Source organism: Gekko japonicus, unplaced genomic scaffold, assembly GCF_001447785.1.
Source record: "Gekko japonicus isolate JY-2015 unplaced genomic scaffold, Gekko_japonicus_V1.1 scaffold76, whole genome shotgun sequence".
Taxonomy (NCBI): domain Eukaryota; kingdom Metazoa; phylum Chordata; class Lepidosauria; order Squamata; family Gekkonidae; genus Gekko; species Gekko japonicus.
This window is the reverse complement of record NW_015166420.1, coordinates 396,079-410,619: the sequence shown is the minus strand read 5'-3', so window position 1 is coordinate 410,619 and position 14,541 is coordinate 396,079. Positions and strand designations below refer to the sequence as shown.

Here is a 14,541-nt window from a genome sequence, read left to right as displayed (position 1 = left end):
CCCCCCGTGTGGCAGGGACCTGAATTTACTTCATTTGCACCCAACATTTCTTCCCAGTGGGGAATCCAGAGTGGCTTACAATATTATACAAAGCTAGGAAGGAAGCTCTGTTTATCATTTATTTATTTTTATTTGCTTCATTCACTTCCTACATTTTTCCCCAGTGGGGACCCAAAGTGCCATACGACAGTCCCCCCTCCTCCATTTTATTCTCACAGTGACGACCCTGTGAGGTATGATAAGGAAGAGAGTCTATCTGACAGAGTGGGGATTCGAACCTGGGTCTCCCAGATCACTAACACGACAGCAGACCACTAGACTCGGCTGGCTCTCAGTCCTGGAGTAGAATGTCAGCTTGAGGTACGCGTGTCCTAGGCTGGGTGGTCAGGCAGGGCCTTGGATTCATCAAGGACTTGCAGTTCATGTTTGGAAATAGCACTTTGAAGCGTAGGGGATAACTGTTGCCCCCCCCCCTTTAACCAGCTGTGAAATGGGGGTCTAAGTTATAACCAGAGGTGCTGATTTCTCACCCTTGCTGGTTAGATCATTTTGATTTCGCTTCTCTGTTGTGCCAGTCGAACCTGTGAATCTGTGCCATTTTGTGTTTCCTTGTGTCAGATTTTTTTTGCTGTAAAATACATGCATTTTCCAACTTGATTTGCGCGTTGGGCAGTCACCATTATATACATTTGTAGGTAATGTGAATGAAGGTGTGATGCTTTACAGCAGAACTGTGCTCTGTGTAGAGGACTAAGCAGTCGGGAATGGAGTTGGGGTGTGTGCTGAATCGACAACTACATCGTTGTCTGCAAATGGCTGTATGATTCTTTCTGAAGCACTGGATTTGGTTGAACTTGAGTTACAAACCTCGCTTCTTTATGCCTCTCTGCAGGAAAATTACCAGTCCGTTTACAACTGGCAGTACATCCACTGCCTGTACTTCTGGTGCCGCGTCTTGAGTACCATCTACCCTAGCGATGTCATGGAGCCTTTGATTTACCCTCTGGCCCAGGTCATCATCGGCTGCATTAAGTAAGTAGATGCAAAGGGTTTTGTTTTTCCTCGTTGGCCTTCTGGGAAAAAATGCATTAACTAGGAAGAGGGGATGGATAAAAGAATGCGGCTTCTGTAGTCTTGGTGGTTCTGAAAAATGGATTAGGAAAAAATCACGGAAGAGGGTAACAGTGCCGTCCAAAGCGAAGGCACGCCCTCCCTAAGCTTGTTGACTCCAGTGGACTTAGAAGGATGTGTCTCTACTTGGGATGGCTCTTAGTTCTGGATGAGCCATTGGCCTGATCCAACATGGCTTCTCTTATGTCCTGAGAGCAAAATGCATCCTCCATAAGAACATAAGAAGAGCCCTCATGGATCAGACCAATAGTTCAGCATCCTGTCTCACACAGTGGCCAACCAGTTCCTCTGGATGGACAACAATCGGGCATAGAGGCCGAGGCCTTCATTAGAACATAAGAAGAAAGAGCCCTGCTGAATCAAACCAGTGGTCCATCTAATCTAGCATCCTGTCTCACACAATGGCCAATGAGTTCCTCTGGACGGACAACAACAGGGCAGAGAGCCCGAAGCCTTCATAAGAACATCAGAAGAGCCCCGCTGGATCAGACCAGGGGTCCATCTAGTCCAGCATCCTGTCTCACGCAGTGGACAGCCAGGTCCTCTGAACAGCCAGCAACAGGGCATAGAGGCCAAGGCCTTCATGAGAACATCAGAAGAGCCCTGCTGGATCAGGCCAGGGGTCCATCTAGTCCAGCATCCTCACACAGTGGCCAGCCAGTTCCTCTGGATGGCCAACAACAGGGCATAGAGGCCGAGACCTTCCCCCAATGTTGCCTCCTGGCTCTGGGATTCAGAGGCTTAGTGCTTCTGAACATGGAGGTTCCACTCAGCCACCCTGACTAGTAGCCATTGATAGACTTACCCTGCATGAATCTATCAAATCCCCTTTTAAAGCTGTTTAGTCCTGTGGCCATCACTACATCCTCTGGCAGCAAATGCCACATTTTAATCACTCTCTATGTAAACCACTTTAGAGGCAGGATATGCTGCATGCCAGTTGTTGAGGTGTTGTGTGCATGTGTGCACCTAAGAGGAGGATTGTTAGTATCCAGCCCTGCTTCTGGGATTTCTGGAGTCATCTGCATTGCTGGCCTAGATGGATCTTTGCTCTGACCTGGTATTGCTCTTCTTAAAAATTGTGGAGGGATAGATGGATTAAATGTGCTTATTTTTTTTCACTTGTTTAAGTACTTCTACATTCTTTTTGTTAAGACACAGCTTTTTGAGTAACCTTTGAGTAGTTGAGTTATGTTGTCAAACTGCTCTGAAAGGTAATACTGGGTGGTAAGACACAGGAGGGGAAAACAAACCTGACCCAAAAACTGGAATCGAGAACCAAAAGGGTGAGAAGAAAGTCTAACGAAGGGCCAGTATTAAAAACCTAATTAAAACTTATAATATACAAAAATACAAGTATTTATTAGAGAGACAGTTAAAAACATACATAAGGGCCCAATGAAAGCCTCGTAAAAAAGTATACCCTAAACACAAGGGCCAATACACATGACCTGACGCGTTTCTACCCTATTGGGGCCTTCTTCAGAGGTCAAACAATATTGAGGTATGCATAGCTTAAATACATATTGCAAATAAGATAACCAATAAGTGAATATTGGACCAGGAAGAGGAAAGTTAAGCAGCAAGATCTAGAGACACATGACAGAGATGGCCTCAAAAGGTGAGGCCTCAAAAGGTGAAAGTCATATGTCTGGTGCCAAATGCACAGTTGCTGAATTAGAACATCTTCCAATTTAGGTCCAAAAACACATATGTGGCTATCAGTCAGAGCAAGAATGTCCTCAAGCAAATAGCAGTTATGCGTACCTCAATATTGTTTGACCTCTGAAGAAGGCCCCAATAGGGCAGAAACGCGCCAGGTCATGTGTATTGGCCCTTGTGTTTAGGCTATACTTTTTTACGAGGCTTTCATTGGGCCCTTATGTATGTTTTTAACTGTCTCTCTAATAAATACTTGCATTTTTATATATTATATAAGTTTTAACTAGGTTTTTAATACTGGCCCTTAGTTAGGTAATACTGGGTGCCCGGCAGAGTCCCCAGGTCTGTTTGCCTCTATCCCCGGCCATCAAAAGCCATTTGAATTAAACCAGCAAAAAAAAACCCTTCCAGAAATATATAGAGACCTTGAAATATCTCCCAGGGAACCTACTTCTAAAGGCATGTTATCTGTATAGGAGGACTGCCATCCTAAGAACACTTTCCTGCAAGTAAGCTTTATTGAGTGAAATGGGACGTACTTTCTGAGTAGACCTCCCGAAGATTGCTCCCTGAGGCCACGAATCAGTTAGATTCACCACTTAAAACCTACCGATGGGCTAAAAATGTGTTCCCAGTTAATTGGGCAATGTGTTTTTAATTTAAAAGCTATAGATTGCAGGTGTTCTCTTGGAAGAGGTGTTCTCTTTTACAAAGGATGGAGCTCCTCTTGCCAGTTTGGCGTAGTGGCTGAGAGCACAGACACTAATCTGGGAGAACCGTGTTTGATTCCCCACGCCTCCACATGCAGCTGCTGGTGTGACCTTGGGTTCTCTCAAGAGCAGTCCTCAGAGAGCTCTCTCAGCCCCACCAACCTCACAGGGTGTCTGTTGTGGGGAGAGGAAGGGAAGGAGATTGTAAGCCGCTCTGAGACTCCGAGTGAAGGGGCGGGTATAAGTCCTCCTCTGTATCACACCATTCCTCCAATGAGCTCAGGGCGCCTGACATGAGTCTCCCTTCCATTTTGCCTTCATAACAGGCAGTGACTGGCCTAAGTTCACCCAGTGACCGGCCCACGTTCACTCAGTGATCTTTGTGGTAGAGTGGGAATTCGAACTTGGGTTTCCCAGCTCCTAGTCTGGAACTCTAGTCAGTATTCCACTCTGGCTTTCTCCTAAGATAGTGCTTGTCTCAGCCTATGCATACTTTACTCAAAATCCAAAGGAAGTGTGCTTTGGCTCCACAGTGGGAAAGGCAGGGTGCAAATCCTGTATAGAAATAAAACATTTCCTCCTAGATTGGTCAGGTAAGGGTGGCTTGCCTTGGGAGTGAATCCTAGACTTCGGACACGGTGGTTTTAATCTGTGCTTTCAGCCACGCCTTCTGAGTTTCTGCCTCTTTCTCTCTCAGATTTTGTTGGCTCCCTTATATTGTTTTTCTCCTGTGCAGTGGCTGTCAGGGCCCACAGATCTTGTTTTCTCATTCCCCTGAGCGCATGTCCCTTATCATAAAGATTAGGGAATTGGAAGCTGCCGCAAACATACGGTTGCAAAACGGGCGACGGCTGTAGGTGGTAGCAGATTAGTTGAGCCGATGCGCCGTTCGTTTGCGTAAAACTGCCTCCACGTAGGAAGACTTCTGGAGTTCTTGTTATTTCGAAAACACATGCACGACAGCTGATACCGCGATTGGAAACCGTTGGTGGTTAATAGGCGTGCGGTATACTCCAGCAAATCTTCAGAAATCCTGTTAATACCGCGTCCGGATTCTAGGTTTCCGAACGGCACCCCGCTTGCGCTCCCAGGTTGCTCCGAGTGTCGATGGAGATAAACAGGTTTCAGTGGTTTCCGGAGCCTGCCGGGTCTCCTTCTCCCTTCGCTCTCTCTTCCCCGGAGAGAGGTCTTCCTGTCACTTAAGCGGTGCTTTTAATTGTCCTGCCAACGAGTCGGAGCCGTTTTCCACCTGTCCGGGCAGATAAATCAGCTGCCTGGAGGCTTTCTGGAACGAGAAGCCCGACTGGTCTTTGGGAGAATATGAGGAGGGAGTGGAATTTATTGGCGACTGTTACATCCAGACCAGCGTTTCGTGTCGGGCTGTCTTAATGGGATCTGGTGGTGTCGCAGTGTTCCCTCTAAGCTGAGTTAGTGTGAGCTAGCTCACAGTTTTCTAGCCTCCAGCTCAACATTTTCCTCTTAGCTCAGGAAGGATGGCTCCAGAGCAAACTGATTTATGCAGTAGCCAAATTGCTCGCTCACAACGTTAATGCCAGGAGCTCACAAAGTAGAATTTCTGCTCACAAGACTCCACGGCTTAGAGGGAGCATTGGGGATGTGCATGTGTGTGTGTTTATTCTCCTTCCTGCCCCACTGATGCTCTGCACCTACAATAAACAACCATGACAGTAACATTGCGGCAAACACCATTATTCAGAATGGCATGTCTAGGATGAAGTTTATGAGGACGTAAATAGGAATAATAGAATAATAGAGTTGGAAGGTGCCATAGTGGTCATCTAGTCCAACCCCCTGCTCAATGCAGGAACAGGCTAAAGCAATGATGGCGAACCTTTTAGAGACTGAATGCCCGAACTGCGACCCAAAACCCACTTATTTATTGCAAAGTGCCAACACGGCAATTTAACCTGAATACTGAGGTTTTACTTCAGAAAAAACAACTCATACATTAACTTAAGATGATCCAAACAAAGTAAGGAAAGCAATCCCAAATGCTTACATTTACTTTAAATTATTTGGCAGAGAATTCAACACTTTAATGATGGTCTGGGCCTGGCTGGGGCGATGGCACGCGTGGTGCCCACAGAGAGGGCTCTGAGTGCCACCTCTGGCACCCGTGCCATAGGTTCGCCACCACTGGGCTAAAGCATCCCTGGCAAGTGTTCATCCAGCCACTGCTTGAAGACTACCTGTGAGGGGGAGCTCACCACCTCCCTACGCAGCCAGTTCCACTGATGAACTACTCTTACTGTAAAACAAAATTTCCTAATATCCAGCCAATACCTTTTCGCCCATAATTTAAGCCCACTGTTGCAAGTATCGGGGCCGGGGTGGCGTTTAGTCATGCTGGCCACATGACCACGGAAATGTCTTCAGACAGCGCTGGCTCTTCGGCTTGGAAACGGAGATGAGCACCGCCCCCTAGAGTTGGATCGACTGGCTTTCGAGCAAGGGAAACCTTTACCTTTTTTATTGCAAGTATCATTTTGAGAATAATCTTGCCAGCTCTTGTATTGTGAGAAAGGGAGAAAAGTACTTCTTTCTCCAACTTCTCTATCCCATACATAATTCTGTAAACCTCTATCATGTCACCCCTCAGTTGTTTCTCCAAGCTAAAGAGCCCTAACTTCTTTAACCTTTCTTCACAGGGAAGGGGTTCCATCCCCTTAATCATTTTCATTGCCCTTTTCTGCATTTTTTACAATGTCGTAATATCTTTTTTGAGGTGCGGTGAGCAGAACTGTACACAGTATTCCAAATGAGGCCGTACCACTGATTTATACAGGGGCATGATGATACTGGCTGATTTGTTTTCAATCCCCTTCCTAATAATTCCACTGACCCATGGGGAAACTGCTGTTTATATAGCCCAGCTCAGTTCACATGCCACAGGATCCAAGTCTTTAGGTTCACCGCTCTGAGTTCCATAGCAAGAGAAAGGCAGGTCATACCCACAACAGAATTAAAAAATATGTACATAGGCTGCTGATGATAGAGTTTTGTAACTCTTGACTGAATTCTGTATTTTGATATTAAATCATGCCTTGTTTTTGTGGGCATTTAGATAATAATGAACATTATTGCCGGTTTATGCTGAGTAATTAATGAAACAATAAAAAACCAATACTCCAATGTCTCTTTAGGCCACTGTGCCCCATATCTAATTTATTATTCTTTTCTTCCACCGAGGAGTTTTTATCCTCACAAAAGCCCAGGGGAATGGGAGATACGGAGTGACCCACAGAGCTTCAGAATTCAGTGGGGATTCGAACCTGACTCCCTGCATCTGGCACTGTCTGCTGTTCTTGCTTCTGCCCTGGAAGTTGTTGACTTTAAATTGGAATCCCCAGATGACTCATTTTAGATGGATGCCCCTAGGAGTGTGTTTTATGATCCTCTTGAGATCGTGGTAGGAGAGAAACCCGTAGTGTATATATATATATTTTCTCCTTCTAACTTTCATCCACAAGGTGGAGCTTTGCCCTAGAGAAACGATAGAGGAGCGGAAGCGAGAAACCAGAGGGAGTAAAGGGATTGGGGGTGGGGGGGGGACTTCCATTCTTACTTCTCAACTGTCTTGGAACATGGTTGGGGGGGGTTTGTCATCTGCTAGAGGTTTATTGCTTCAGGCAGGGACTAGGGCGGAATTTGAAATGTGTTTAAACAAGATAACTAGCGGCCCAGGGGTTGCCAGAATTGGCTCCTTTCACGTGCTTCCTCCGGATTCTCACCGTCCTGTGCACCTAGGGGGAAACAGACCCTCCCCGTTAAGAGCGTAATGGTGGGGGGCGGGAAGGGGAAATGAGGAACGATGTTACAGGAAAATGGAGCGGCCCCAGCTGGCCTTAATTTTGCACGGTTTGGCGGAGATTATGGGGTTGATGGAGTGGTCTCGCAGGGTTCAGGATGTCGCGCTCGGCTGCCAGATTGGATTTTGGCGGCTGTTGCTCAGGAATTGCTTTGCCGAGAACAAAATGTATAGCAGAGCGGCGGCTGAGGCGTTTTCCCGCCACTGTTTTCCAGCGACAGCCCGGTTTTCTCTCTGGTAAATCGCTGTCCCCGTTTTTGCTGTGTGGGGGAAAGCCGGGTTAAAATGTTTTAGTGCGACTGGCTAGTGTTGTTCTTCAGGGTTTAGTTCCTTCCCCAGAGTCTCCAGCAGTACATGTGGGCACACGGATGCCAAAGCACCATGTATGCACAACTGCGGCAAGGTGTTCTGAGCTGTTGAGAACGTGTGGGAGGGCAGTTTTAGGTGGTTCTTTAACCAAAGAACAAACTTCCTCTTGTTATTTAAATCCGGGCAGGATAATTTATTTAATTCATTTGTACCCCACCTGTCTGTGGCTCAGTGGTGAAGCATCTGCTTGGCATGCAGAAGGTCCCAGGTTCAATCCCTGTATCGCTGATAAAAACAAAAGTAAGAGGTGATGGGAAAGACCTTTGACGGCCGCTGCCAGTCTGAGTAGACAATACTGACATTGATGGACCAAGGGTCTGATTCAGTAGAAGGCAGTTTATCCTCACAACAACCCAGCAAGGTAGTTTAGGCTGAGAGAGTATTACTGGCTCATTGTCACCCAGCAAGGTTCCATGGACCATTCTGGGATTCAAACTTGGGTCTCCCAGATACTAATCTGACATCTTGACCACTACACCACAAGCTGTTAAGGGTATATTAATACAGCAAAGCTGGTGGAGTAGAGACTTCAGCAAGGTGTAATAGTGTGTGTGTGTTGGGGGTTCTCTGACAGAGATCCTAGATATCATAATTGAGGTGTAGCAAATATGTCCTTATTTGAGAACTCTGACAGAAACTGCTCTTTTTCAAGGACAGCTGTGCCAGAGCTACGGCTTGCCCAAGGTCATCCAGCAGGTGCAAGTGGGGAAGTGGGGAATCAAACCCGGTTCTCCCAGACTAGAGTCCGCGCACTTAACCACTACACCAAACTGGCTCTCAGCTGTTAAGGGTATGTTAAGCTGGCTCTACTACACCAAACTGACTCTCAGCTGTTAAGAGTATGTTAAGCTGTTAAGGGTATGTTAATACAGCAAAGCTGGTGGAGTAGACTTCAGCAAGGTGTAATTGTGTGTGTGTGTGTGTGTGTGTTGGGGTTCTCTGACAGTGATCCTAAATATCATAATTGAGGTGTAGCAAATATGTCCTTATTTTCATCTGTGAAATGTTGGTAAGGAGAGCTGGTGCTGAGGAGAGTCGCCTCACCCAGTGAATGAGAGCGCTGCCGGTTCCCCACACCCCCTTTTCTGTGGTAATTTTTGTATTTGTGTGGTACATTTCCTGACACACTGGCTCCAAGATACCTGTCATGGGGTGGGGTGAGCTTTCAAAACCCTCTCAGGCCACCGCCACATTCTTTCCCCTCCTTCACTGCAGCCTCCGAGCACTACTTTCCCCACAGAATTCTTGTTTGTGAGGCGGATTTGTGAAAGACTCATCCCAGGCTCCCCCTGAGGTGTGATTTGATTAGTCAGAGTTGGGATTTGACCCTTCACTTCTGGTCCCATGTTCACGTATGACATGGGAGTATGGGGATGAGGTGGCAATGGGACATCAGGAGTGCTGTCAAGCGACGTCAGTCCATTCTAGGCATTGCTGGAAACTTTATGACAAAACTATAGAGTTTCCGCCGATTCCTGCAGTGGACTGATGTCACTTCCAGGTTCCCTCCTGCAGTGATGTCACACCGTCACCTGACAAATGATATTTTTGTTGTTGCCTCCTCTTGGCTGCTGGAGTGGCGGCAGGTAACAGGAGGAGGCGGGGAGGATCCTGCACCCTAGGAACCTCATTTTGTAGTGCCGTGTGGGCCTGCAAGTTTATTTTTTCCATTGTTTCAATAACGTTTCTGCTAATTATCATAAAACCTCATGAATTAGGCTAGGGTGAGGGGAGTAAGTGAAGGGTTGCTTGCCCAGTGAGGTCTTTGGTGGGCCTTGGTTCTTTGACCACGACACTCTCGTTTCCTCTTCCTGGAGAACCGCATTGGGGGAGATGCGCGGCTCTTCTGGAGCGGGAGAGGGGGCCGTTCTGTGGTAATCCTTGCCCTTGTTCGACTTCAGTACGGTCCCAGCCAAAGCCTTTAGGGCCGCATCTGGCCTTCCCTGCCAGTGACGGATGAGGAGCTAATAAAAAATAATCCCGTCATTAAAAGATTTATTGTAAAAAGCTGTGGCGACTTCCTCGCCTCGCCACACCCTGCTGTCTTCCCATCCTTGGTGGCCAGGCAGTGCTGTGTGTGTCATGGGGCTGGCTCGCTTTGGGGCTAAATAGGCCACAGAACAGAGCACGGGCTGATGATAACAATACTTAGCATTGGCCAGCGTGGCGTAGTGGTTAGAGTGATGAACGAGGCCCTGGAGTAACCAGGTTTGAATCCCCGCTCTGTTGTGGAGGAAGCCCATATGTTGACTTCGGGCCTGTTACAGTCTACTTCAGGGACCTGTTGTTGCCAAGATAAGGTGGAGGGAGAGGGTACAGTCTGATAAGTTGCTTTGGGTCTCCAGTGGGGAGAAAAGCAGAGCCTAAATAATTTCACAGTGAAAAGTAGGCCAGTGTTTTTATTCCCAGTGGGGGAATTGAAGCTGAGCGAACGCATCCTTCGGAAGCCTGGGGTGAAGTTTGAACCCATGACTGCCTGGGTCGCAGGTCATCCACTCAGCTTTTACGCTAACCTAGCACCCAGGGGATCGTCTGTAGGCAGTCTCCATCTCTTATTTATTTATTTATTTATTTATTATATTTATACCCCGCCCATCCTGCGAGCAGGCTCAGGGTGGCTAACAAGGCGGTACCAAGTATTATAAAATCACATAAAACATACTCAATTCAAACATAATTAACGATTAACAGTAAAGTGCATACAGTACTAAAAATTAGAGGGCGTGCATTCCGGCTCTCACTCTGCGTTTTTCTTCTAATCGTCATCCCTCGCGCCGATGGACCCGGCAATATGTCTGGGTTAGACTTAGGATCCAAGCATTCACTAGGATCGTTGGTGGTAACAGTAGTGGCAGCTCCTATTGAAAGGCCTGGCGGAAGAGCTCCGTCTTACAGGCCCTGCGGAACTGTAAAAGGTCCCGCAGGGCCCTGATCTCCAGGAGAGCGCTCGTTCCACAAGTAAGGAGCCGCCGCAGAAAAAGCTCTGGTCCTGGTACTGGTGAACCTTACATCCTTGGGGCCCGGAATAGTCAATCGGTGTTGGGCCCCAGACCGTAGCGCTCTCTGGGGTCTATATGGGGAAAGGCGGTCCCTCAGGTAGGTCTTTCTTGTGAATTCAGATCTTACCTCTACCATGGCCTCACTAACTAGGTGGCCTTCGGGAAGTCCTTATTCTCCATCTCCCAGGTGAGGGAACAAATCGTATTGACCTGCATTACAGGGTTGTTGCAAAAATTATTCAGGTGACGTGGGTGAGGTACTTAATTTGCATAAATCTAAGGAGCTATCTACAGGCTAAGACTCACTGTTGATAGGGAAGCAGTGGCCATTTTACTAGCTGCAAGCATGTTTTGAGTGGGTCAGTGTGGTGTCGTATTTAGTGTTGTCCTAGGACAGGGTAGATCTGGGTTCAAATCCCAATTCAGCCACTGAGGTCACTCGGTGATCTTGGACTAGTCACTTTTCCTCACTCTACCCTACCTTGTAGGGTCGTTGTGAGGCTAAAACATTGGAGGGGAGAACGATGCATGCTGCCCTGAGCTTCTTAAAGGTAGGGTGGTGGTTAGAGTCTAGTAAAATACAATGGAGAGCTTAGCCAAGAGAAGAAGGAGAAGAGATTGGATTTAAACCTCGCCCTTCACTACCCGAAGGAGTTTCAGAGTGGCTTACAATCTCCTTTCCCTTCCCCTCCCCACAACAGGCACCCTGTGAGACAGATGGGGCTGAGAGAGCTCTTTTGAGAAATGCTCGTGAGAAAACAGCTCTGAGACAACTTGTAACTGACCCAAGGTCGCACCAGCAGCTGCATGTGGAGGAGTGGGGAATCAAACCCTGTTCTCCCAGATTAGAGTCCGCGCTCCTAACCACTACACCAAACTGGCTCTCAGGACTAGTCTGCTGGGACCAGGTGGGTGGGCAGAAAGCAGCGTGTATAGGGAGATGCATTTTTGTACATTAGGGGTCCCCAACCTTTTTGAGCCTATGAGCGCCTTTGGAATTCTGACAGGGTGGTGGACACAACTACAAACTGAAACCACATTGTTTTAATCTGTCCAGGCAGTCAGATCTTCAGTTGCCAGTCAGAAACCCTGCTGGTTAAGTGCCCCACCCAGTTTCTAAAAACAATTCGTTGGTGCCAGGAAAGGTGTTGGCGGGCGCCAACGTACCCACAGACACCATGTTGGGGGACCCCAGTGTACCTTATTGTATATGAATGGAGAAGGGGGAGGAGATTGTATACCCCCACCTCTCAGAGCAGCTTACAATCTCCTTCCCTTCCTCTACCCACAACAGACACCCTGTGAGGTACGTGTGGCTGAGAGAGCTCTTTCGAGGACCTCTCCTGAGAAAGCAGCTCTGAGAGAACTTGTGACTGACCCAAGGTCACCCGGCTGGCTGCATGTGGAGGAGTGGGGAATCAAACCCGATTCTCCCATGTTAGAGTCTGCGCACTTAACCACTACTACACCAAACTGGCTCTCAGGAAGCTTCTACTAGGAAGCTTCTGAATTTTAGAATTCATGTGCCTTTTGAATATAGTTCTGAGTGCAGCAAGCACTTCATGGCCGGGTTAGAGAACATTCCAGCCAGTGGACTTTTCCTTTTTTCTTTTTTGGCTCACAAGGCGGCCAGTCCCACCGCCCGGAGCAGGCGACAGAGCGTACCAGCGCATACTTCATTCCCGGACTGTCCCTAGCCGCTGGAAAGTTTTTAAGCCGACTGCCACGTCTCGAAGCTCTCTGGAAATTAATGGCCTTGGTTTACAGTAAATCTATACCTTTTAACAGGTTTATCCCCCAATCAATTAATTCCTGTAGAAGGTTTTCGTCATCCCCCTTTGCCGGTTGCCAGGTCTCGGGTGCGAAAGTAGATTTATTTCCATAATGGATCCAATGATAATTATTTCACTATTTGGCGGGGAGGGTGGGGGGGAAATAGGCGAAGGGGGCGGCCGCGTGATTTATACGGTGCGGCTGATGCAGCGTTGTTCGCTCCCTCTTTTGCTTTTACGACCTCAGCAGTCTTCTGGGGGCCAGTGCGGTGGGGTTTGCTTCTCAGAACCGGAGCTGCGATCTGGGAATCAGGTTGTAAAATGGTTTTGAAAGCAGGGAAGGGAATTTTTGAGAGCCGGGTTTGTGTACGTGGGGGGTGGAAATAGCTTCCCTTTTGCCTGGCTCTTTGGGACTGTTTTACCAGCGCAGTCACTCTGGGAGGATAATAACTCCTGAACTCATGTGAACATCTGAGCTGTTTAGAGGGAGGGGGAGTTGGGGCTGAGCCAGGTAACACTGGTGAGATCCAGGCTTCTCTCTGCAGCTCTGCAGGTATTGTTCCTAGCTCAGTGGTACGTTCCAGCTTTAGCGACTGGTGTCTCCAGCTATGGGGTCTCAGGTTCCAGGTCTTGGGGAAAGAACTTTCCCAGCCTGAGAGCTGCTGCCTGTCATCTGGACCCAGTAGTCTGTCTTTGGCAGGCAAGCATATGTTTTTCATATAACGGCAGGGCTGTTGTGTCTCTGGCCAGCAAATGGATTTAACAGTTGGCTCTGGGAGAGTCACCTTTAGCTATGGATGCTGTACCTGTAGAAGCAATTTCCCTCCCAGAGTATCCATGCGGCACCGTTTCTCTCCGTCGTTTCCTCCCTTCGTACCGACCTCGTCCTTTTAATCTTCACTTGAACCAGCTTCGGTCTCATCACCAGGTGACGCTGAATCTCAGTACAAAACGCTGCATTTGCTTGCCTTTCACTGCTAGCTGTGAAGCACAGTAAGCCGTAGTCCAGAAGGTCCCCGGTTCGATCCTGGCCTCTGCCAGGAACTGGTTTAGGTGCCTGCTCTCTCTCAGCTTCAGCTTGTTTGTGAGCTTGGCTGATGTACAGATAGCTCGTCCTCCTGTGTAGTGCAAGTGGAGCCCTTTGCTGTAGAGTCAGAATTCAGATCCAAGGCTTATAATCACTCTGGTTTTGCTCTCTCTGTCCCCACAAGGCTGGTGCCCACGGCTCGTTTCTACCCCTTGCGCATGCACTGCGTTCGGGCTCTCACCCTGTTGTCGGAGAACACTCGGACGTTCATTCCCGTTCTGCCCTTCATCTTGGAGGTGAGCATCTCTCGTTCTGCATTGCTGTGCTGTTTCTCAGTGTATGTGTTCCCTTGGTTCCCCCCCCCCCCCACCCAGCAACCCTGTGAGGTAGGTCAGGCTAAAGTGAATGGCTTAACATAAGAACATAAGAGACGCCAATGTTGGATCAGGCCAAAGGCCCATCTAGTCCAACACTCTGTCACACAGTGGCCAAAAATACCAGGTGCCATCAGGAGGTCCACCAGTGGGGCCAGGATATTAGAAGCCCTTCCATTGTTGCCCCCCCCAAGCACCAAGAAGACAGAGCGTCACTTGCCCCAGAGCCCCTATCTATACCTTGTGGCTCATAGCCACTGATGGACCTCTGCTCCATATGCCTATCTAATTCCCTTTTGAAGCCGTCCATGCTTGTAGCCGCCACCACTTCCTGTGGCAGTGAATTCCATATGTTAATCACTATTTGGGTGAAGAAGTACTTCCTTTTATCCATTCTAACCCGACCTCTTAGCAATTTCATGGAGTGCCCACGAGTTCTTGTATTGTGAGAAAGGGAGAAAAGTACCTCTTTCTCTACCTGCTCTTTCCCATGCATAATCTTGTAAACCTCAATCATGCCACCCCTCAGTCGTCGTTTCTCCAAGCTAAAGAGCCCTAAGCGCCTTAACCGTTCCTCATAGGGAAAGTGTTCCAACCCTTTTATCATTCGAGTTGCCCTTTTCTGCACTTTTTCCAAAGCTATAATATCCTTTTTAAGATGTGGTGAC

At 48.0% G+C, this 14,541-nt stretch overlaps 1 protein-coding gene across 1 annotated transcript in view; it reads left to right on the top strand.

Moving 5' to 3' along the window:
* Positions 1–14,541, top strand: part of NOC2L (NOC2-like nucleolar associated transcriptional repressor) — an 87,327-nt gene that overhangs the window by 32,882 nt on the left and 39,904 nt on the right. Inside the window, exons 10-11 of the mRNA XM_015411658.1 lie at positions 893–1,032; positions 13,684–13,795. Coding sequence (XP_015267144.1) covers positions 893–1,032; positions 13,684–13,795 — 252 coding nt within the window. The remainder of the gene's footprint in view (positions 1–892; positions 1,033–13,683; positions 13,796–14,541) is intronic.